General features: G+C 41.6%; 1 protein-coding gene and 1 long non-coding RNA gene across 3 annotated transcripts; both read left to right on the forward strand.

Annotated features, from left to right (window-relative positions):
- Positions 1-5,186: 5,186 nt before the first annotated feature.
- LOC123763798 (keratin-associated protein 5-1-like) lies at positions 5,187-10,929 on the forward strand. Of its 2 annotated transcripts, none has more exons than XM_069304180.1 (7): positions 5,187-5,326; positions 6,177-6,192; positions 6,814-6,942; positions 7,729-7,866; positions 8,604-8,747; positions 9,677-9,808; positions 10,648-10,929. In XM_069304180.1, the coding sequence occupies exons 1-6, from the start codon at positions 5,273-5,275 to the stop codon at positions 9,805-9,807; spliced, it is 612 nt and encodes a 203-aa protein (XP_069160281.1). In that variant the 5' UTR covers positions 5,187-5,272; the 3' UTR covers position 9,808; positions 10,648-10,929. The 2 variants fall into 2 exon arrangements, with proteins under 2 accessions (XP_069160281.1, XP_069160280.1); XM_069304179.1 differs by having other exon boundaries at positions 10,645-10,928.
- Positions 10,930-17,737: 6,808 nt separating this feature from the next.
- Positions 17,738-23,511, forward strand: LOC123763797 (uncharacterized). Its single transcript, XR_006773487.2, has 5 exons — positions 17,738-17,895; positions 18,109-18,249; positions 20,904-21,047; positions 22,047-22,178; positions 22,563-23,511. It is a non-coding gene; the product is annotated as an uncharacterized lncRNA (long non-coding RNA).
- Positions 23,512-23,752: the final 241 nt, after the last annotated feature.

The raw sequence follows: 23,752 nt of genomic DNA on the forward strand, positions 1-23,752 counted from the left end.
TAAATCAAATCATATGCATAAATGATTGAAATAAAACAAATAGGACACTGGGATTTATTTATCGAAATCGTATAGTATATGAATCAAATATAAGAACCAAGATATATTTAGGATTTAACGATTTCCTATATAGTTGCAATGATACTTTAATTGCACTTTATCATTATATACAGAACGAAAATAACTTATACAATTGTATAGTCACTTTAATACACAAAACAGAAGTAATGATATACGTATGTTAATTATGACGCAGGATTGATGTCTCGGTGAATTATGGCTGAAACAGTCAGATTATATATGTCAGCTACAAGCAAGTAAATATCAAAAGAAGTCGCCAAGCCGGAGAATGTCAGCCACAAGTAGAGCTCTTAACTTAATTATAAACCATAAATTATGTTCAATATCATCAGAAAATCGGAAACATACAATATATTTTCAAAATTTTGCCATTAAAGTGTAGCGAGTATATTATGTCAATAATATAATCGCTCCAAACTCTCATTGGCTGAATGAGACGAGTCTGTTGCAGGTTTCAGATGCAACTGGGAAATTAGCGAACTCTGAACCACTAATTCACTATCTCGCGTACTAGTGGCTTTACGAGATTGTAATTACCATATTATGTATCCTCACAATCACAATGTACCTTCTTGTATATATATAAATAAATAAATAAATATATATAAATAAATAAATCTCCTGGAATGTGAAGCAACCAACGACCTTAGAAGAGCTTTAAGAGTCCCTGAATCTTGCAGTAACCACCCTGAAGCCATCAACACTGCCATTCTTCTGGTAATGAAAAGTATCCAGCAGCTGGACACCCACAGAAATACTGTCAAGCAGTATCCTCCCCCGCGATAGCAGCCTAGCGATTTAAAGCCTTTCACGATCAAAGATTAAATCCACTAAAAATATCTACCACTCTACTCATGCCCGTGGCACCTCTTGGGTGATTTAATCTTCATCAATCAATCATGTTATTAGATGTCGAGAAGGATGTTGTATGTTATTCGTGTTCTATATTAAGGTAACTAATTCCACCCAATTTTGTATTTCCAAATTTTGTATAGTGATAGCGAGTCTTCTTCCATGATTATCTCCTTCCCGATTTTTGTATCGTCAGCAAATTTTCAGATATTGCTGTTCAAACCTGACTCTAAATCATTTATATATATTATGAATATCAGAGGACCCAGGACAGAATCTTGAGGCACTCCACTTACAACATTTTCCCATTCCGACTTAAATCTATTTAAACTAACTCTTTGTTTCCTTTGGTATAGACGTGCCCTAATCCAACTTAATATAGCACCCCCAATACCATGTGTCTATTTTTTTAATCAGTCTTTCATGTGGCACTGTATCAAAAGCTTGGCTAAAGTCAAGATACACAACTATCAACTGCCTCAACTACGCTGTAATAGAATAAGAGAGCGCATGTGAGATCCTTACCCAACGCCCAACAAAAAAAATCCCAAATGGCCAATGAAAAAAAAAAGGTCCCAAACGCCCAACAAAAAAAGGGTGGCAAACAGCCTACAAAAAAAAGTGGCAAACAGCCAACAAAAAAAAGGGGAAACGCCCAACAAAAAAACTAAAAAAAGTGACAACGCTTTCTTGCCACATTTTCTGTTGGACGTTTGTCACTTTTCTGTTGGGCGTTTACCCACAAGAAGGTCATTATCCTCCATGTTTTATGTTACCATCTTTCAGGTGACAAAATACCATCTTTTTATACATTTGCTAATACAGACAAAAACCATACCCGTACTGCGTATATGCACGGGGGCGTCGAGCCCCCACCACCGGGTCAATATTTACAGCTGACCGGAGGGTATAGCCGCTCAGAAAGAAGGAAATTAACCAATTAAAATGACACAATATAATACTCGTAAATGAATAGACGGCAATATTATTTTTATTGCATACGTGTGTGTGTCAGTATTTGTGTGTCAGGGCCGCGAGGTACTCAAGTGTGAGGCTTTACGCAGTACCTCACGCTAAAAAAAAAGGCTGGTAATATCTGTAATAATTTCAAATAACAATGTGAATCTAAAGTAGTGGCCACCGTTTAATCATCTATGAACTTGTGAATGTCAGAGCAAAGAATGAGGAGCAGGAGAAGGAAGAACAGGAAGCCTCTTCCTGTTATACTTGGCATACCGCCATGTATATGTTAATATGTTAATAAACATATACATGGCGGTATGTATATGTTAATTACCCAAACATTAACATATGAATGGGTATAGCTACAAGAAATATTAGTGTGTGCAGAAAAAAAAATTAGTTTAGAGATGAGAAATGTTCTAAATGTTTCATTTCAGTCCCACACAGGTGTTAGTATTTACATATAATTTGTTGTGTATTCAAGTCCCCGCGGTCATTTTACCCGCAATAAACTCAATGTACCAGATATGAGAGCAATAATATTATCCATTCAAAGACCTCAATGGAATTTTGTACTTTAAGTTCTATGCTCCTGTTGATGCGTAATCACATTGTAGGTTAAGTTATTTTGAAGTTGATTCCGGGACTTAGCGTCCCCGCGGCCCGGTCTTCGACTAGGCCTCCTTTTTGTTACACATTCCCAGGAAGCAGCCCGTAGCAGCTCCCGGATACCTATTTACTGCTAGGTGAACAGGGGAATCAGGGTGAAAGAAACTCTGCCCATTTGTATTCGCCTCCGCCGGGGAATCGAACCCGGAACCTTAGGACTACGAATCCCGAGCACTACAGATACTTGCTAAGAAACATAATAGAGGAAGTTGTCCTTAATTCTAAACAAAAGTCAAGTAATAATGTGTTTGAGGTGAGTCCTCATTAGACACAAGTCGTACAAACCCAATAACATTTCAACGGCAGAAGAAATTGTTAAACACGTGGGACAAAATCTTACTGAAGCGACCATACGAGTCATAAATACTCACACTCCGCCCAAGTAAAACATAAACCAGCAACACTTAGTGGGCCAGCCAGAGGTTTAGGGCCCACGCAGGAATTTCCCTGGAAAAAAAAAATCTGGCCCAGAAAAATGGTTGGGACTGCAAGACATCAATGGCCGCTCACCTCGTTAATCAACACACGTCATCAATAGAGATATTTCTTCAGTCATAAGTCACCAAACTTTAATATTTATGAGCTCAGTATCCGTTATCTTAAGGTGCTATATTACCCTGCTCTCCCTATCCACCTCTTAACTGCTATGACAGCTTTGAATACCTAATTCTTCAGTAAGATTAATACATTCTGTCGTTTTTTCTAAATGTTGCAGACATCTTTCTGATCATGGGAGAAGTAGCTTTCATCGTTACACCTGTTTTATGTCATATTTTCACTTACTGATCAATTTTGTCATGCTTCCACTTTTAGGTACATTTTTATATCATGCTTTCACTTTTAGATAAGTTTTGCCTTTCTTTCACTTTTACATCATAGTTTATGTCATGCTTACAGTTTCTCTTCTTCCAGCTAAATATACACAAACACACACACAGGTGAATACACACACCTAAATGCAAATATGATAAAATATGTGAGAAATGAGTCATTGAATTACTCTACGAACGTCCGGAAGGCAGGACTAGTAGGAGCCTAGCACGACCCTGCAAATCCATTTAGGTGAGTACATAAATAAAATAAGAGTATAGAGCACCACTTGGCAAATGGAATTTAGTGTGAAGGAATGTCATGATAAGACATGTGGAATAGGACAAAATAGACCACACATAACCTACAAAATATGTGAAAAAGTTACACACAAAATTAGATGAAGAGGTTTAAGGGTGGACCTAGATAGAAAACGGTCACCTAAGGACCACATAAAGAACGTTCAAATTTAAATTTTTCAAATTCAAATTTTTATTCAGATAAAAGTATATACGTAGAAGATGAGTTACAAACATAAGTTCGTACAACGTTGTACGAACAGCTTATGCTACGCTTTCTAATTTCAGAATTGCTATTACATACATGCGTGGTGAAATACTAAATGAATTGTTTACGACCTTCGTGAGACCAAAGTTGGATTCTGCAGCGGTCGTATGGTGCCAATATCTTAAAAAAGACATTAACAGACTGGAAAAGGTGTAAAGATATGCAATTAAATGGCTCCCGGAACTGAAAGACAAGAGCTACGAGGAGAGGTTAGAGGCATTAAATATAACAAACCAAGAAATAGAAGAAAAAGAGGCGATATGATCACTACATACAAAATAATAACGGGAATCGATAAAACTGATAGGGGAAGAATTCCCGAGACCTGGAACTTCATGAACAAGAAGTCATAGATTTAAACTAACTAAACAAAGCTGCCGAAGGAATATAAGAAAATTCACTTTTGCAAACAGAATGGCGGACAGTTGGAACAAATTAAGTGGGAAGGTGGTGGAGGCCAAAACCGTCAGTAGTTTCAAAGCGTCATACGACAAAGAGTACTCGTATGACGAGGTACCATAAGCGTAGCTCTCATCCTGTAACTACACTTAGGTAATTTACACACACACCCATACACACCTTCGGCGCATAAATCTCTTCTGGGCTGGAAGCCCAAAACATATACAGAGGTAATACTAGAAGGCCCCCCTATCAGGCCCTTGTTAGGAACCTGCAGGAGGTCATCACAGGTTATATGGTCGTCACAGGTTCTATGACGACCCGGACAAGAGAGGCAGGATGGGCCGCGTTGTTAACCACCACAGGTCACGAGTACTTCGAGGCAGGAAGTACTCACCTAGTTGTGCTTGCCGGGGGCAGGGGAGTTGAGCTGCGGCTCTTTGGGTCCCGCCTCTCAATTGTTAATCAACTGGTGTACGTGGTGCTCCGTGACTATATTGTAGCCTGGGTCGGAAAAAGTGTTTTCCCGCCCATCAATATGGAAAAATGGTTTTCCGTTCATTTCCAGTTTTTGAGCCATGGTTCGTACCCAGTTTTTTTTACCTTATTTGCCTTATTTATTTTAGAATCACGTGATTAATAGTTTAGTTAAATTGGAGAAAATAAGGCCAGTGAACTAACCCTCATCGCGTTAATTATTGGACCAATAAAGTGTAAATTTAGTGACCTCTATGGAGAATTAACGGGAGGTGTCCTATATTCTAAGTTTAATGGTAACCACTGGACCACAGGTGTTGAACTGTACCATATATAATCAGGCAGACACTGATATATATATAGGTTCCTAGTGGTCAGTACTGGCAGTACAGAGACGTCGTTGATCACAGCAGTAACTACCTAAGGCAGTCATTATATATAGTCTTCCGGCGCCATGAAGGTTCTTTATTTCCCTGTTGCCGTTGCTGTTGCCATACTACTCTGCCAGGTAACGTGTCTCTAAAGTAACAACTTTCTAACTAGGGTAACAGCTCTTTAACTAGGATAACAGCTCTTTAACTAGGATAACAGGTCTCTACGTTAACAGCTCTTTAACTAGGATAACAACTTTCTAACTAGAGTAACAGGTCTCTACGTTAACAGCTCTTTAACTAGGATAACAACTTTCTAACCAGGGTAACAGCTCTCTTGACTAGGGTAACATCTCTGTTACCCCAATGCCCCCCCCCCCTTCACGAAGCCTGTGGATGTGAAATGTTCAGTGACTGGTCCGTAGACTTACACATCAGTTTAAATAATATAGTTACCTTTGATATTGATTTTCAAAACATGTTCAAACGATAGATTTGCATTCCGGGGGTGATCTTCAGGTAACACTGAGGAGGGTAGGGTGTGTGTTGGCAGTGATGGAGATGGGAGTGTATGTAGTGTATGTTGGAGTAAATGGGGGAGTGTTTGTGTGGGGGGACATGGGGAGGGTGTGCTAATACCCCCCGCAAGCACAACCCCCTAGTTGTGCTTGCGGGGGTTGAGCTCTGGCTCTTTGGTCCCGCCTATGGTGAAGGCGTGTGTGGGGGGGTACACTGCCAGCTACTACCTAGCATTACAATATAGGCTTCACATTATATAATACAATGGGTTATTTGATGTTTTACATGTTAATTACAATAACTACCCCTATATGATGAACTTATACGTAAGAATATTATGCATTATAGACAACGAATAATAAGCAATGTTTTCGTACATGAGCTGAGACTTACAGCATTCGTGAAGTTTTAAATACATTATTAAATATTTTTAGTATTTTATATAATGTATTGCTCTTTACATTACAGGCGATTGCTGTTACAGGTACGGTACATGTTGTATAAGGTGCTATGGCAGGTACGGTACATGTTGTACATGGTTCTGCTACTACAGGTACGGTATGTTGTATAAGGTGCTATGGCGAGTACGGTACATGTTATTTGAGGTAAACAGAATGTGTTGGGCTTGACTTTAAGCACACATAAAGGGTAGTGAGGAGAAGTGGGGTGTAGAGTGTACTGTGTGGGGGTCAAGAGAGGTCAAGAGAGGTCAAGGTGGGTGAGGAGGAGGAAGAGTGGTGTACAAGAAGAAGGGGGAAGGGACACGACATAAAGCCTAGTCAATAAATCACAAAGTATCGTGCAATCTTTGCGAGAAAATCAGGTACGTAGTTGCACATTCAATCCCAGGAAAAAACATAACATATAAGAAGTTAAATAAACCAAGAAATACTCAGAATATCGCACACAGGGAAATGAATAAAACATATGATAACCACTGCACACATAAATCACAATAGCGTGATGCATCAAATGAACAAATCCACAAGGTAGCGTCTGGGATCCTCTCGGACGTAGGTTCGAACCCTCGTCACGGCTCTTGTGGATTTGTTCATATGATAACAATGTACAGTTTATGCTCTCACGTGTTTACCCATTATTGCAGGGTGTGTGAACAACGTCGCCTGTGCACAGTACAACGGTACCTGTCAACTGAAGACTGCCGTATGCAATGGCACTGAATGGAACACAGGCTGCAGCGGCAGGGACTGCACCTGTTGCATCCCATCTCCGGGTCAGATATCATCTCTATCTTGCTATCATTAAGTTTGTAGGACTAGGCGCAGCATTGAAAGCTTAAGAGACAGCGCAGAACTTAATTATCAAAAACCTGGTGCAATATATCTTGAAGTTTTCCTGTATTTGTAATATAATTTATTATTTATTTAAACATATGCGAACAAGCCTGAATGGTCCCCAGGCATACATGCAACTGAAAACTCACACCCCAGAAGTGACTGGAACCCATACTGACACCCCAGAAGTGACTGGAACCCATACTGACACCCCCAGAAGTGACTCGAACCCATACTGACACCCCAGAAGTGACTCGAACCCATACTGATACCACAGAAGTGATTCGAACCCATACTGACACCCCAAAAGTGACTGGAACCCATACTGACACCCCAGAAGTGACTGGAACCCATACTGACACCCCAGAAGTGACTGGAACCCATACTGACACCCCAGAAGTGACTGGAACCCATACTGACACCCCAGAAGTGACTCGAACCCATACTGACACCCCAGAAGTGACTCGAACCCATACTGATACCACAGAAATGACTCGAACCCATACTGACACCCCAAAAGTGACTCGAACCCATACTGACACCCCAGAAGTGACTGGAACCCATACTGACACCCCAGAAATGACTCGAACCCATACTGACACCCCAGAAATGACTCGAACCCATAATTCGAATCAACATATATATATACAAGAAGGTACAGAGTGTTGTGATAATACTTGTGTATTAATATAATTATTGGTAATAATAGTTGTAAACTATACCAGAGAACGAGAGTGTGTGTATCCGCAAGCCGTGGTGCCAGAGTCTCGGGGGCACCTGCGGCGCCTATACCGCCGCCACCTGCGCCGGCGCCTTGGACCCTAAAGGTTGCCACGGTACTTGTGCCTGCTGTGTCCCCAGAGGTGAGTCCTTCCTCACTCACCCCCTCCTCAAGGGTGAGTCCTTCCCCACCTCCCCAAAGGTGAGTCCTTCCTTGCCTCCACCTCCTCAAGGGTGAGTCCTTCCCCACCTCCCCAAAGGTGAGTCCTTCCTTGCCTCCACCTCCTCAAGGGTGAGTCCTTCCTCACTCACCACCGCCTCAAGGATGAGTCCTCCTTCACCTCCTCAAGGTTTTAACCTCTCCTAGATAATACAAATCTCATGAGGTAATTTTGTAGTTGTCTTAATGGAAATAATCTCATAATAGTTAGGATATATAATTGAATTAACTTCAATGACTTCTTCGTCTAACCTGTTCCATTTATTGACATCTCTAACGCTGAAACAGTTCTTCCTGACGTCTCTGTGACACTTATACATCTCTAGTTATCATCTATGTCCCTTCTTTCTGCTGTTCCTTGCTTTGAACAACGCTGCTTTGTCTACTGTGTCAATTTTTCTTAGAATCGTATATGTTGTTATCATATTCCTCTTCTCTCTTTTCCTCTTGTGTGGTAAGGTCCAGTTCTCTCAGTCGTTCCTCATAGCTTAATCCCTTCAGCTCAGGAACGAGTATCGCTGTGTGTGAGAGAGAGTGTGTGTGTGTGTGTGTGTGTGTGTGTGTGTGTGTAAGAGAGAGTAGTTTACCTAACACAGGCCTTAATCTTGTCGCTGGCCTCCTCTCATGATAATACTGTGTCGATTCCATTTATCTTTACAGTAATAGCAAACTCCGGTTGCAAGGACAAAGGTCAGTGCAATTCCTTGTATGGAGGTTACTGCTTCACGAAGAACGTTCACCCCTGCAAAGGCTTCCAGTGGAACGGTGGCTGCAGCGGTACCAACTGTGCCTGCTGTGTCTTGGGTAAGTTCCCTTAGCACCTCATAGTCTCATCTTCATGAAATGATCATGATTCATCATCATCTTCATCTACCCATAGAAGCACGCTGATCTTAGCTAAGATTTATAGCCTTATTTTATCGTCTTAAACAGATTTAACGATGTTGCTGTTCAGTTCAGCATTTGGAGTGTTTGTATATATTGTAAATAAGAAAGGTCCCAGGACAGAACCTTGAGGCACCCCACTTGCAATACTTTCTTGATCAGAATTGACCTGTTTGTTTACTCTTTTCTATTTAAATAACCATCACCTAATCCAGTATAATATATTCCTCCAACACCATGAGTCTTTATATTCCTTAACAGCATTATAATCCTATAGTATAGGACTATACTATAGCATTATTTGTTAGAACACTTTTCCCACCGTTCAAATTAAATAAATTAGTCGATAGTCCGGTGTAAGGGGTCGGTTGCTCTTCCCAATAATCTGGAAATATTTCCAACTCTGCAATAGAGTCCTGGACTCCACTGATCCTCACGTTGGCACTCACCTCATAACTGCATGAAAGTGGTCTTTTACTCTCATTTTTTATGGCCTCGTAAACTCACAATATAATAAATTCTCTCTCTCTCCTCAAATAGGGAACAAGCAGTTCATTAAATTTATAACTTACTAGCCTAAACAGTAGCCTACTTGCCACCACTACTCGACTTGAATACTGAATTTTTACAGTAATTTGAGGATTTTAAAATATCCAAAAGTTATCTCATAGGCCTCATATTTTTGCTTGTATTAGGATGGTTAGGTTAGGTTTTATTAGCACCATAAATACAAAACCTTTTGAAGTTTCTCCCAATTGAATTGTACTACATTCTACTTTCTAATTGTCCAGTGTTAATACAGTAGCGACTAATACATATTGGTAATGAGTATTAACTAACCATTGCAGACACGACAAAGTGCGTTATCAAGAAGAGGTGTTCGGACAACGGAGGCACCTGTGTGGCGCCGGGCCTTTGTAACAAGCCCAACAGTAACCCCAATTGGTGTGTTGGATTGAACTGCACATGTTGCTATTAAGGTAAGATTGTTGCTTTCTTTCACCTGTCTCTTGGCATCACCAGTACCTTCACATGTTGTTAGTGAGGGTAGCTGCATATATTTGTTAGCCGAACGAACGCATAATATAACATGTTATTTTCATAACGGTTACGACTAAATCTCAGAGACGCTTTGTCACAGAAAACGTTATTTAGCGACAATTCGCTAGCTCGGTCTTATATATATTCTCGTGGTACTCCTAAAGAAACAAATATATGCAGAATATTGAACTGATAGTTTTATATTATTAAATAAATACAATATTTACATGAAAAACATAAAAGGAGATAGACCAAGCCAGGGTTTTCAAGAGCCTTGCGCTCACAAGATGGTTATAGGACTGGAGAGAAGCGACCAACTTAGCAGTGGAGGCCACAGTTTATACTACCAAGGCTGAAGACCTTAACATACCCTTAACCTAACGTACCAAGTCCCAACATACCCTTAACCTAACATACCAAGTCCCAACATACCCTTAACATCGATAAAACGTCTGACATATTGTTTGGTAACAAGTCTAACAATCAAATTAACCTAAGAATTAACAATACCCAAATTATGAGCTGAGTAAATAGGAAGTTCCTTGGCGTTTACACTGATAACAAACTTAATTTCCCTTGTTATACACAATATATAACTAAATAACAGTGTCTACAACAGTGGGCATTTTCTCCAAAGTCAGAGATAATATTGCTGTTCCGCCCGGGATTCGAACCCGGAATTCTGGATGGTGAGTCGAGAAGGAACCCGACTGTACCACCGGGCCCCATATTAGGGAAACAGTTGCGTTAACTGGATGTGTTTAATCCCCCTCAGCAGCAGGTGTCACGGAAGAGGCGTGGACAGTGCTTGGGGAATATGTGAAGCATGGAAGACGCAGGCCCTGACACAAACATGGAGGACGCAAACCGTGAAGCAGGTTGTTATCTGCACTTCACAGCTACTCCTGCAGGGGCTGTGAGGCCCTGCACACACGAGGATTGCCCAAGTGTTTCGACGCGTTAAATATCCATCTTTCCCAGCCTGAAGAAACCTTAGGTCTTAGATTATTAAATTGAGTATCGTGTTGTATTCTACCAGTGAATATATATATATATATATATATATATATATATATATATATATATATATATATATATATATATATATATATATATATATATATATATATATATAATATATATACACTATCACATTTTTCATCACGTGTTAATTTTCGTGATTTACACACATATATATATACTATGTGTTATTAAATATATTTATACAAGCAACGACTATTTTCTTTTCCTCCTGCTGAACCAAGTAAAGCCACGTTGAAGACGATAAACTTAGTCATCTCAGCTGAGAGATCAGAGACTAAGCCTCCACTCACCCAGACGTACTCAGAGTATGCAACCTTATCATTGAACACACATCTTGATTTTGTAACCAGATCTCAAGAATCTTGGCCTTGAGCCATTGATATCCTTAAAATACTGAACAAGTTGTAGGATATTAATCCAAACCACATCTATAAATGGTTCCTTTTAAGGAAGTGGTTGAAACTTTCATGTAACACATACAAGAGGCAACGACTTCAAGCTCAACACGGTACAATGTATCTTGAGATGATTTCGGGGCTTTTTAGTGTCCCCGCGGCCCGGTCCTCGACCAGGCCTCCACCCCCAGGAAGCAGCCCGTGACAGCTGACTAACACCCAGGTACCTATTTTACTGCTAGGTAACAGGGGGCATAGGGTGAAAGAAATTCTGCCCATTGTTTCTCGCCGGTGCCTGGGATCGAACCCAGGACCACAGGATCACAAGTCCAGCGTGCTGTCTGCTCGGCCGACCGGCTCCCTGTAGGAGAGAGATAGATCATTTTTCACCTTAGGGTTATAAACCCATTAAATCGCTTACTCGCCGAAGCCGTAAATGACAAGACTGCTGTCAAAAGCCAGTTGGAAAATTTGTCAGGAACAAGGGGGCTGATGGGGGGGGGGAGGGGCCTTCGACAAGCCTGCCTCCCGTTGAGGCTAATGTAGGTGGTGGCCCTCAGGTAAATTCAGGTAAATATGCAATGTTGAAACAATGTACGAAGTTAACATAGGAATCACAGCCGTGGTCATCCTGGCTGTGATTTATTCTCCAGAGTGCATGCAGTGGCATCCTCCAACAGCTTGGTTGACCAGACTTCCAACCAGGAGACCTTGAAAAAAACATCCGTTATTCGTCCAATATTGTGTTTGTTGAGCTTGAAGTTGTTGACCCTAGTGGGAGATATTATTATATTCTAGTTTGTTTAGTATTTTTAAGATTATCTATGAAATGAGCACAGTCATGTCTCTATTGTGGTGTTGTTAGTCCTGTGGGCCTCGACCGGTGATGGTGTGAGAGTGGGCTCAGGTCTGGGACGGTTATGGTTGCCTGGTGTTCAACTTCTCCAGAGCAATTATGTCTTTTCCAAGATGAGGTTCCCATAGTGAGGTCCCCAAGGTGAGGTCCCCTAGGTGATGTCTCCAAGGTGAGGTCCCCCAAGGTGAGGTCCCCAAGATGAGGTCCCGCAAGGTGAGGTCCCCCAGGTGAGGTCTCCAAGGTGAGGTCCCCTAGGTGATGTCTCCAAGGTGAGGTCCCCCAAGGTGAGGTCCCCAAGATGAGGTCCCGCAAGGTGAGGTCCCCCAGGTGAGGTCTCCAAGGTGAGGTCCCCTAGGTGATGTCTCCAAGGTGAGGTCCCCCAAGGTGAGGTCCCCAAGATGAGGTCCCGCAAGGTGAGGTCCCCCAGGTGAGGTCTCCAAGGTGAGGTCTCCAAGGTGAGGTCCCCCAAGGTGAGGTCCCCTAGGTGAAGTCTCCAAGGTGAGGTCCCCCAAGGTGAGGTCTCCTAGGTGAGGTCTCCATGCTTAGTCGCAGTATTCCTGATAGAGGCGCACCACCAGAGATCTTTACAGTTGAACAACCATTTTCTTTTCCTTAAACTCAAAAGTTTGTTTGGTTATGTTTGGTTAAAAAAAAGACCCCAGGTGAGGTCTCCAAGGTGAGGTCCCCTAGGTGATGTCTCCAAGGTGAGGTCCCCCAAGGTGAGGTCCCCAAGATGAGGTCCCGCAAGGTGATGTCTCCAAGGTGAGGTCCCCTAGGTGAAGTCTCCAAGGTGAGGTCCCCCAAGGTGAGGTCCCCTAGGTGAAGTCTCCAAGGTGAGGTCCCCCAAGGTGAGGTCCCCTAGGTGAGGTCTCCATGCTTAGTCGCAGTATTCCTGATAGAGGCGCACCACCAGAGATCTTTACAGTTGAACAACCATTTTCTTTTCCTTAAACTCAAAAGTTTGTTTGGTTATTCCTAAGGTTCGTTTGACTTTCTTTTAACCTAAGCTCCTACTTGCTGAGCAACTTTCAAAGACTGGCGGAACAAACTCCTGCATCTTACTCTTTGTCACTCTGCTGCTTGGTCGTGTTGTTGATATGGCAGCATTATTATGTCCTACATGCAAGTTACTTACATTTGTAAATATTGAAAAGCATTTGCCCGTCATAAGACCATACAGAAAAAAAATTATATAGATCGCTTTGCAAATCGTCAGAATAGTTTTCGCTTCCCACTTCACCATAGATCTTCGTGTTATGTAAACACTTGATGATGTGGTTTGTTATTTTCTCATCAATGTCGTTGATGTATGTTACAAAAATGATGGGTCCCAAGATGGACCCTTGCGGTACTCCACACATAACATTTTTCTAGTCCCATTAATTTCCATTTAGGACGATATTTGCTTTCTTAGTTTTAGTTTAGTTTAGTTCATTTATTATGCACCCCATACCCATCTTGTGGGCGGTAGTGGAAAGGGTTACAGAGGCACATAATGGGCTCAGGGACTTTGCTTTAATCATTGTTTTATCCAATCTAGTATTTTGCTGTGTATTCCATGTGCTTGTAGACCGTGGCAGCTTTTCGCGATCCCTTATGAAGACCTCATCTAACTTCTTCTTTTACAGCATTTAATTTCTTCTTATCCGTCCTTTCATGTTTATAAGTTTTTATGTTGATCGATTAAGACAGCAAAGCTGGCAATTTACGCTACATAAATCAGTTACAGCCCCGCTCCTGTGCCGGGTAAGTCCACTACGGGCTCACCATAGCCCGTGCTACTTGCAACATTTTGTTCCCAGGAGCAGCATCTAACCCAACAATAGCAACAGCCAAATAAATAAAGTTATGGTGATGTTGGTCAAGCGTTTGAGGTGCTTGTGTGTTGTTGTTTACCAGTGGCAGGCAAGCACAGGTGTTCAGTCATCACACTCCTGATTATGGTGCTCAGACGCTGGTATTTAAGCCTAGTGGCGCACCAGCGAGAGTCCTCAGTGCTTCTGGCAGCAGGCAAAGAAGTCTTGGCTGTGCTTCCGTGACGCAACTAGTTGCTGGCAGCCAGAGTCTGAAGCATCATCAGTATGGAGACTCACTACTTCCGTGTGGTCTTCGTGGCGTCAGTCCTCGTCGCCATCGTCAGCTGTCAGGTAACGTAAGACTGACATAAGTACGTCTGAAGACGTCTAAGTGGTTTGGTCTTGGGATTAAGACCTATCAAACGCTGTTTTTTTTAAGGCCACCACAATAGCTTATAGATTAACCAATAAGTAAAAAAAAACTCATTGCTACCTCTTTATTGCTAGGTGAACAAAGGTATCAGATGAAAGCAAAAGATCCCAAACGTCTCCTTCCTGCACTTGCGGTTACAGACCGGCTGCACTGACCACTACAGTACCACATCAGTCCTATAAATTACAAACCAACAATAATGTGGACAATCAAATTTCAATAACTTGGACTATTGGAGCCTCGAATTCGGGACCACAACAGCTGGTTCCCGAAGTCCTACCAACCGCACTATGAACGCCCACAATAAGGAAGTCTCTCAGACTTTCTGGTGTCCAACTGGGACTTTAAGCCTCAAGTAAGCCTCTCCTGGGGCGCCACGGAGGTGTTGAGCTGATTCATGACGTCCTAGTCATATAAAATGCAAACCACAATAACCTGGTAAACAAAAATCGCTTCGTTAACCTGGTATTAACATTTATTTAACTTATAAACCGCATCAGTCCTAGTGGGAGCCCACCCTGACCAACGTTAATGAAAGAACGTGTGCAACTCACCCTCTTTAATATGCCTGGAACATTAAAGCACGTGTCCCAAGTCAGCTACACTCTGGCAGGACACAGGGAGAGCGTAAATACACTATCCATCATCTATATAGATCGTCATCTTCCGCTGCTCTCCAATGCCTGATCCACCCTTGAGCTTGGTAGAAGATACAGGTTCCGTATGATACTTTGTGTCACAGTCAAGACACACCCTGCGGTAGCAGCTGGAAATATGTTCCTATCATGACAAGATCATGCTAAGAACTAGAATGGTATGGAACTCAAGTTATCTTGAGGTTATCTTGAGATGATTTCGGGGCTTTTTTAGTGTCCCCGCGGCCCGGTCCTCGACCAGGCCTCCACCCCCAGGAAGCAGCCCAAATAAGTTGTATTAGCCCAAGCAGCCCAAGTTGCATTAATATAATTAATAATTCATTGTGTCGGGGATATCAATGTTTATATATACATGTTAGGGTTATATTTAACCCATCCACCCTTCCTGGGTTGAATTACTGGCCCTCCCCCAAGATGCAACCGCACAAGCTGACTAACTCGTGGGTACTTAGTGAAACGATAACTGTGGAACCCGACAACATCTCGCCCATGGACACATATGAAAGCCTCGCACAATGCCCTCCATCCTATCACCATATGCAAGACTCGTCTCAAAACTGAGGGAGACTGAGCTGCGGGTACAGACTAATGGAGCTAAATCTGTTGATACTAAGAAAAATAAGTAGAGGGGACATGATGCTGATATACAAAATACTCAAGAGGTATCAATAAAATGGAGAGAAGAATGTTTAGGTCGAGTACTAGGCTAGCGAGCAGACGTACATAGAGCTAGACGCGCAGGAGAGCCACGGGGACGTGGGACATATCACTGTTTTAGTGCTTACAGTGCAGTAGGCAAGTGAAACGAACTAAAATCGGGAAATCTCATCAGGAAAAATCAGGGACCTTTGACAGATCGCTGGTTTCCTGTTCTTGCTGAGGCCACTATAGTTGGTGGCCCTCAGGTAAATATTAGAGGTTACATTCATCCATAGACAAAACTAAACAAATGGGTGATGAGTCATTTCATTAAAAGACCGTCAGTATTGTAGATAGTTTGGTAGAAAACTCTTAGGTAATAACAAACCAATAATCAGCTGATAACTGATAACTGATATCAGCTGATAACTGATATCCACTCATAACATAAGCAATGTAACATTACGTGTCTTGAAACATTAATGATCCGGAATAGTTCCACTCATTTCAAATGATTAATTATTTAAATAGAAGTTATCACCATGAAAGCCTAAACTGCAGAGTATTTAACATATAATTTGAATCACAGCGAGAGAAAATATATAAATCCTGCCACTGACACACACCATAATACAGGTGGTAACTGATGTTCATCTTGCATTACAGAGTAAGTGTTCCCTCGGGTGCAACCGAGACCTGGAAATGAGGAAATGCTACGGGTAAGGTACTTCTGCAGGTTTGGTACTGCTGCAGTTACGGTGCATGGTGCTCCTGTAGGTATGGTGGATGGTGCTCCTGTAGGTATGGAGCATGATACTGCTGCAAGCATGGTGCTGGTACAATTATGGTGAACGCTTCTGGTAAAACTACGATTCTCGGTGCTGCTGCAGGTAAGGTGGCGCTGCCGTTCATTGAAGAGTTATATAACCCCTTTCTTTCCTTGAAGCCTAAGGTACGTTTAACTGTTCCTAAGGTTCGTTTGGCTTTTTTTGTTCTTTTACTACAACTCCCACTTGTTGTGTAACTTACAATGGCTGGTGGAGCCTAACTCCTAGTTCGCTTTCTTCAACAATCTTGTTCTTAGTGTTCTCAATTTATTTTGATGTGCGTTGATATGTCCTGTATGCATTTTTCAATACAATACAGTCTTCAAGTGCTGAAGTTTTATAATATTGAAAATCAGGTGTTGTTGTGGGTTCAGTAAGTACATTAATTTTAAAGGTTTCAGTCATTCGTGTCCAACGAAGACATGTTGGAGTTGGAAGTTTAAGCAGATGTTAAGACTGCATGGGAAAATGCAAATAATTTGATGAAATCTTTACAACAAAATTTTGGGAAATTTTAATTATTATTTTGATGGTGATTGCGTGTGTTGATGAAGTAGCGATGAGTGAGCCTGGCTAGAAGGACATTGTAGAAAATAAACGTAAAATGTTTGTAGTAAGACTCGTTTCTACTTCTAAAAGTAGAAAAGAGATTTTAGACGTTGTATTGAGAGTAGGCAAGCGATGAGAGCTCTTAAGAGATATTACGAGGGGCAATTCACTCCAGTTTACTTGTCAGTTGCAGGAATGTAACTCTTGGCCTCTTATTGACCTAAATGTCATTCCTCTTCCATGGCGACTTCTACTCTCTGTGGTAGATGTCTTCATTCATCAGCTGGCGCCCTATAGGATGTCTGATCATATATGGCGAAAGAAAGAATTAATTCATTTTCTTTGTCCTCTTGGTAACCATGGCTGCTCCAATAACGGGCCTTACCAGCTTTACAAAGTGGTTTCATAGACAAATTGACATGATTTTTCTCATGTTTTTCTCTACCTAGGGTTGGCTTGACCAAATCCTGCGTCCCGGGGAGAAAATCCATCATTCCTTGGTTAATATTGTGAAATTTTTTTTTTTTTTTTTTACTTTTATCTACTGATGCCCAAAATTTTCGAGAAAATTGAGAAAATTTGAGAAAATTCTCAAAAAAATTTGAGAAGTTAAAACATAGACACTCGTGAACAGTGACAAATATCTATGTGATAACGACAGGAGTCCAATATGCAGTTTTGTTTGTTAAATATTTTCCATAATTGCAGCGTGTACGGACAACGGACAGTGTCTGGCTCTTAGAGGTACATGTCAGCTGAAGACTGCAGTGTGCAATGGCATCCCCTGGAACAAGGGCTGCAAGAATGCCAGCTGCTTGTGCTGTCTGCCAGGTCAGTTATCCACTCTGGTTTACCATATTAAGAATCTGTTGAGTCTCAAGATAGCTTTAATGAAACAGTTAATGAAAGTTTTTATTTCAAACAAACGTAGTACACTATTGTTGTTTTATATTATTCATCATAAAAATATTTTGTTGTTTGGTATATTGAATCACTTTGAATATATAGATAATTGTTAATGTAACAATGATTATTCCACTCAAGCAACTGTGACCCAATGCATCAGCAAGCCTTGGTGCACGACACTTGGCGGCACCTGCCAAAGTGCCTCCACCAGCTGTACCAGCATGGTGGCCGTGAGCAAGGGCTGCCGTACTGCCTCCTGCTTCTGCTGCGTTCCTAAAAGTAAGTTGCCCTTATCTCCCTCTCTTATGGGTACAGGCATTTCCTTACCACCCCCCCCCCCCTCTCTTAAGGTTAACACTCCGTTTTCTTAACCGTTGTTGCGCTTGACACATTGCATTCCACCAGATTTAATTTATAGACAATACTGTAGTTGGCGTAATGAAGAAAACTAACAACAGAGTAATGTGATGTAGCCCGCGATCAACTGTTACCCGCACCTTCCCTGCCCCTCTCATAGGTGCTCTTGGTTTACGAAAACTGCTTCCTTTTTGGCCTAAATTCACCAGGACACCATTTCAAGCTTCCTCGATTGGAACAAGAGGCCGACGGCAAGTCATAGGATCTCCCTAAAGCTTTAGTTCTGGTACAGTGACTCTCCGGCCTCGTCACCAGACCCCACAACTGAACGTGTACGAGATTTACTGTGATGTTTACATCCGTTTAGATAACCAGTATGACAATGTTGATGAGGCAGGTCCACCCCATCAATCATGGGAGCTACCAGACGTACCCCTCAGACGCCTCCACTGCCCACAGTCGAGAATAGTGAAAATGGAGGAAGTATAGAGCAGTCACTCAGAAGCCAAATTATGACGAAGAGTCACAGCCTAATGATGATGGAAATACAGATACTAGGGGCTGCGGGAGGGAGCTAGAGCTACGCCTCCTAACAACTATTGAATGAGGGCAACCCTGAGATGGCGAACGATACTGCACATTCTCCCTGGCCAGCCCGTTCTCTCCAGTTTAGTGACGTTGTTAACGCTGATGTACTAAATTGCCCGATCCTAATCTAACTTAGGACCCGTGAATTGAAAACGGGAAATCATGTCAATTTTGCGAGCCACTATAATTGTTAATAGTTTTTGGCCTTAGGGGATTTATACGTCACAATGTGATGTACTATTCGAGAGGCGGAGTTGCTGGCAACAGACTGCCCAAAAATGTGCCTAGTTATGGCAGCCAGAAGACTCCCGGGTGATGAGTTTTGGTTTGCAAACGGACAGGAATAATATTACTTTTTGATAATTTGATATAAGGTTTTTGTACCAATGAGTATCATAATGCATTCGTGAGTGTGTGTGTGCTTGAAGAGGAAATGGTGTCCACAAGCCCATTGTAAATATTTGTGTTATACCAATGAACAAGCAGGTATAAAGATGCATTCTCCTCCACAGCCTGTTAGTACGAACTGTTAGAACAACTTGAGCAATTAGAAATTCCAAAAGAGTTAAGGACAAGGAAGTTATCACCACACACTGGACCAGTGAGCGGCCTCCACCAAACATGCACTGACCAACGTGAACATCCCGACAACTTGTAGCGAGGAACCCAACCACTTTGACTGGACGGTCTCGCTTCATGTAGGTCGGGGTTCAATCCCAGACCATCCAAGTGGTTAGGCACCATTCCTTCCCTCCGTCCCATCTCAAATCATTATCCTGACCCCTTCCAAGTGCTATAAAGTCGTAATGGCTTGGCGCTTTCCCCTGATAATAAAAATATTAATTCGTAGCGAGGAGTTACCCAACCAAACGCACATGTCAACCAGGGTCTCATGTTGCAAGAAACTCTTGGTATAATCTGTTGTGTGGCTTCTGTGTCTGCGGGTATGCAACAGGTGTATACGATGATGGAGCATGAAGCAATAATAGTTTATATATACTATAAATCTAGAAGATCGGTTACATACATAAAAAAAAGGATGGGTCCAAGTACAGAGCCCTGTGGGACTCCGCTGGTGACATCTCGCCACTCTTAAGGTCTCCTCTTACTCCTCACAGTTACTCGCTGTTGTTGTAGATTCAGCTACTCGGAATAAAGGTTCCAAGTAGCATGGGCTATGGTGAGCCCGTAGTGGACTTGCCTGGCACAGGAGCGGGGCTGTAACTTGTCACTCGTTGTTTCCCGTTGCTTAGATAATCCTTTTATCCACTGGAGCACCTTACCTTTTATTCCTGCCTGTTTCTCCAACTTTTGTAACAGCCACTTATGGGGGACTGTGTCAAAGGCTTGTGTGTTTGTTTGTATGTGTGTGTGTGTGTGTGTGTGTGTGTGTGTGTGTGTGTGTGTGTGTGTGTGTGTGTGTGTGTGTGTGTGTGTGTGTGTGTGTGTGTGTGTGTACTCACCTAGTTGTACTCACCTAGTTGTGTTTGCGGGGGTTGAGCTCTGGCTCTTTGGTCCCGCCTCTCAACCGTCAATCAACAGGTGTACAGATTCCTAAGCCTATAGGGCTCTGTCATATCTACATTTGAAACTGTGTATGGAGTCAGCCTCCACCACATCACCCCCTAATGCATTCCATTTGTCAACCACTCTGACACTAAAAAAGTTCTTTCTAATATCTCTGTGGCTCATTTGGGCACTCAGTTTCCACCTGTGTCCCCTTGTGCGTGTTCCCCTTGTGTTAAATAGACTGTCTTTATCTACCCTATCAATTCCCTTCAGAATCTTGAATGTGGTGATCATGTCCCCCCTAACTCTTCTGTCTTCCAGCGAAGTGAGGTTTAATTCCCGTAGTCTCTCCTCGTAGCTGTGTGTGTGTGTGTGTGTGTTAGTTACTGAATAGGACCGAAAGCATTTTAGCAAAGATTCTAGCACGAATCTGTATATTTTGTATTCTTCACTTATGTTGATTTCGTTTATGTTTACAGTAATAGCAGGCTCAGGCTGCTTGGACAACGGAGAGTGCTACTCCAGGTATGGAGGTTACTGCTTCACGAAGGGTGTTCACCCATGCAAAGGCATCCAGTGGGACGGTGGCTGCTCTGGCACGACGTGTTCTTGCTGCGTCTTGGGTGAGAAGCCTAGCATTATCACCTTTCACTCTCATCTTCATTTCATTTATGAAACTAATATAACCCCGTGGGAGAGCATGGTAATCGTGGCATGACTAATTTACTGCCTTCAGCAAATTTGCTAATGTTGCTGTTCAGTCCCATATCTAAAGTGTTTATAAACAAGTGTTTATAAACAATTGAGGGCCCGGGACAGAGCCCTGAGGCACCTCACTTGCAATATTTCCATAGTTAATCGGTCTTGACGTCATGTATGTTGACTGTTTCCTTCTTAATGTCCTTGAAAACATAGTGATTTTAGCACTAACAGTTAGGTCGAGCGAAGAGTGATGTTATAATGTGGTGGAATTAAAATATGTTAGGTATTGAAGCATTAATGAATACGAAAATTCAACTAGGACTGCGGCCGTGATGACCCAGGAAATTGGTAGACCCTAAACTGTCACCAAACCCCACATTGCAAGAATGTTTCACTAGGGTCGTGCAATTAATTAAGCCGGTATTCCAAGCCAGATGGGAAATGTAGTCCCCATTTCAAGCTGATCATTAAATTGTTTTTTTCAGCTGTAACTACGCATGATTTGCGTGTGGGTAAATACATGTATATAGTGTGTAAGATGCACTTACAAGTGACACAACTGAATAATAGAACTAGAACGATTTACAAAAGAAGTAATGGCAAGCAATTTTATGTAAATAGGCTCCCTCAAAATCATAGACCCATGCCAGCTGGCCTACCTGGCCCCTCCCACTCTGTTCTGACCTGTATTTCATTAAATATTTAATTACACAAAAATTGTTTTTGGGTAGTGGCTATATGGCACTGCTGATCAATATATCTTGATACTGTGAGTACCTTTTGCCCCATGGCACTGCTGATCAATATATCTTGATACTGTGAATACCTTTTGCCCCATGGCACTGATGATCAATATATTTTGATACTGAGTACCTTAGGCTCCATGGCACTGCTGATCAAAACAAGGGTTGGACTTGCAGGGGAGTCGACGTGCGTGACCAAGCAGCTTTGTAAGAACAATGGTGGGACTTGTGTCAGCCCGGCGGCCTGCACCAAGCCCAACAGGAACCCCAACTGGTGTCTGGGTACGGGCTGTACATGTTGTTATTAAGGTAAGATTGCTACTTTTGTTTCACCGTCTGCCTAGGCCTCTTACTATCATCAGTATCTGCATATTTGTAACGTAAACAGTTTTCTTAGTGATTCTTAGGCTATCAAATCTCAAATGATGTTATCCTTCTCTCGCTATCAGACTACAATTTGCATCACAATTGCCATATTGAAAACAATACCATGCTACAAATTTAAAAAAAGAGGATTTCAGCTAAATAATAAACCAATTAGTTTTGAGTTGCCTTCTTAAAACCAACGAATACCGCTGGGTATCCAGTTTACATTTGGAAGAAAACAAAAAGATAAATCAGACATTTATATTTTAGGGTGTTCCTTTTATGGTAAGTTCAGATAACTACAATATAACTGGTTATATTCAACAGGAAGACGGTCACATGGAATACGGACGGACAATACGTGTGTGTATGTGTGTGGGTGTATTATATAAAGCAAGGAAGAAGGAAGCCCTCATGTAAACACTAGAAGACGCAACCGTGACACAGATAAGGGATACCAGTGATAATGTTTACACAATTTGAGAATATATATATATATATATATATATATATATATATATATATATATATATATATATATATATATATATATATATATATGTATATATATATATGCGGAAAATCCACAGAGAAATGGGAAAGAGAGATGAACGTTTCGGCCGATCTGGGCCTTTGTCAACACCTGACTGGATCAGGTGTTGGTCTGGACCAACACCAAAGGCCCAGATCGGCCGAAACGCTCATCTCTCTTTCCCATTTCTCTGTGGATTTTCCGCAGACAAATGATCAGTGTTTAGTGATCGTCAATTGCATATATATATATATATATATATATATATATATATATATATATATATATATATATATATATATATATATATATATATATATATATATATATATATATATATGAATGACAGTGTCAGACCACGGAGGAAAATTGAAAGAGGAATTTCCTTAAGTACTTTCGTATATTAATAGATCTTCAGAAGGAGTGTATTACTCCTACTGAAGATGTATTAATATACGAAAGTACTTAAGGAAATTCCTCTTTCAATTTTCCTCCGTGGTCTGACACTGTCACATTTTTAATCGCGTGTTTATTTTCGTGATATACACACACATATATATTAACTGGTTAGTGAGTGGTATGGAAGCCACTTAGAACATATCTGACTCATGGGATCTTCTCACATATCTTGCTTTTAATGGTTTTAACATATTGGTGATGGGCTTAGAAAGCATCCTGATGATGCATGAGAATAGCTCCTGTATAATATGGATTTTCCATGACAAAATAAAATGATACAAGTAACGATGGTTTTAACTCTCCCGTCATGGATGACAGAGCAAAAAGGGGCATAATTTTCCATTATATCAAACAAGAGTATACTTGCCTGCTCTGAGAGAGAGAGAGAGAGAGAGAGAGAGAGAGAGAGAGAGAGAGAGAGAGAGAGAGAGAGAGAGAGAGAGAGAGAGAGAGAGAGAGAGAGAGAGAGAGAGAGAGAGGGAGATGGGGGAGGGTCAAGTGGAAGGATAGGGCACTTAAACAACGC

Source organism: Procambarus clarkii, chromosome 52 (genome assembly GCF_040958095.1).
Source record: "Procambarus clarkii isolate CNS0578487 chromosome 52, FALCON_Pclarkii_2.0, whole genome shotgun sequence".
Lineage (NCBI taxonomy): Eukaryota > Metazoa > Arthropoda > Malacostraca > Decapoda > Cambaridae > Procambarus > Procambarus clarkii.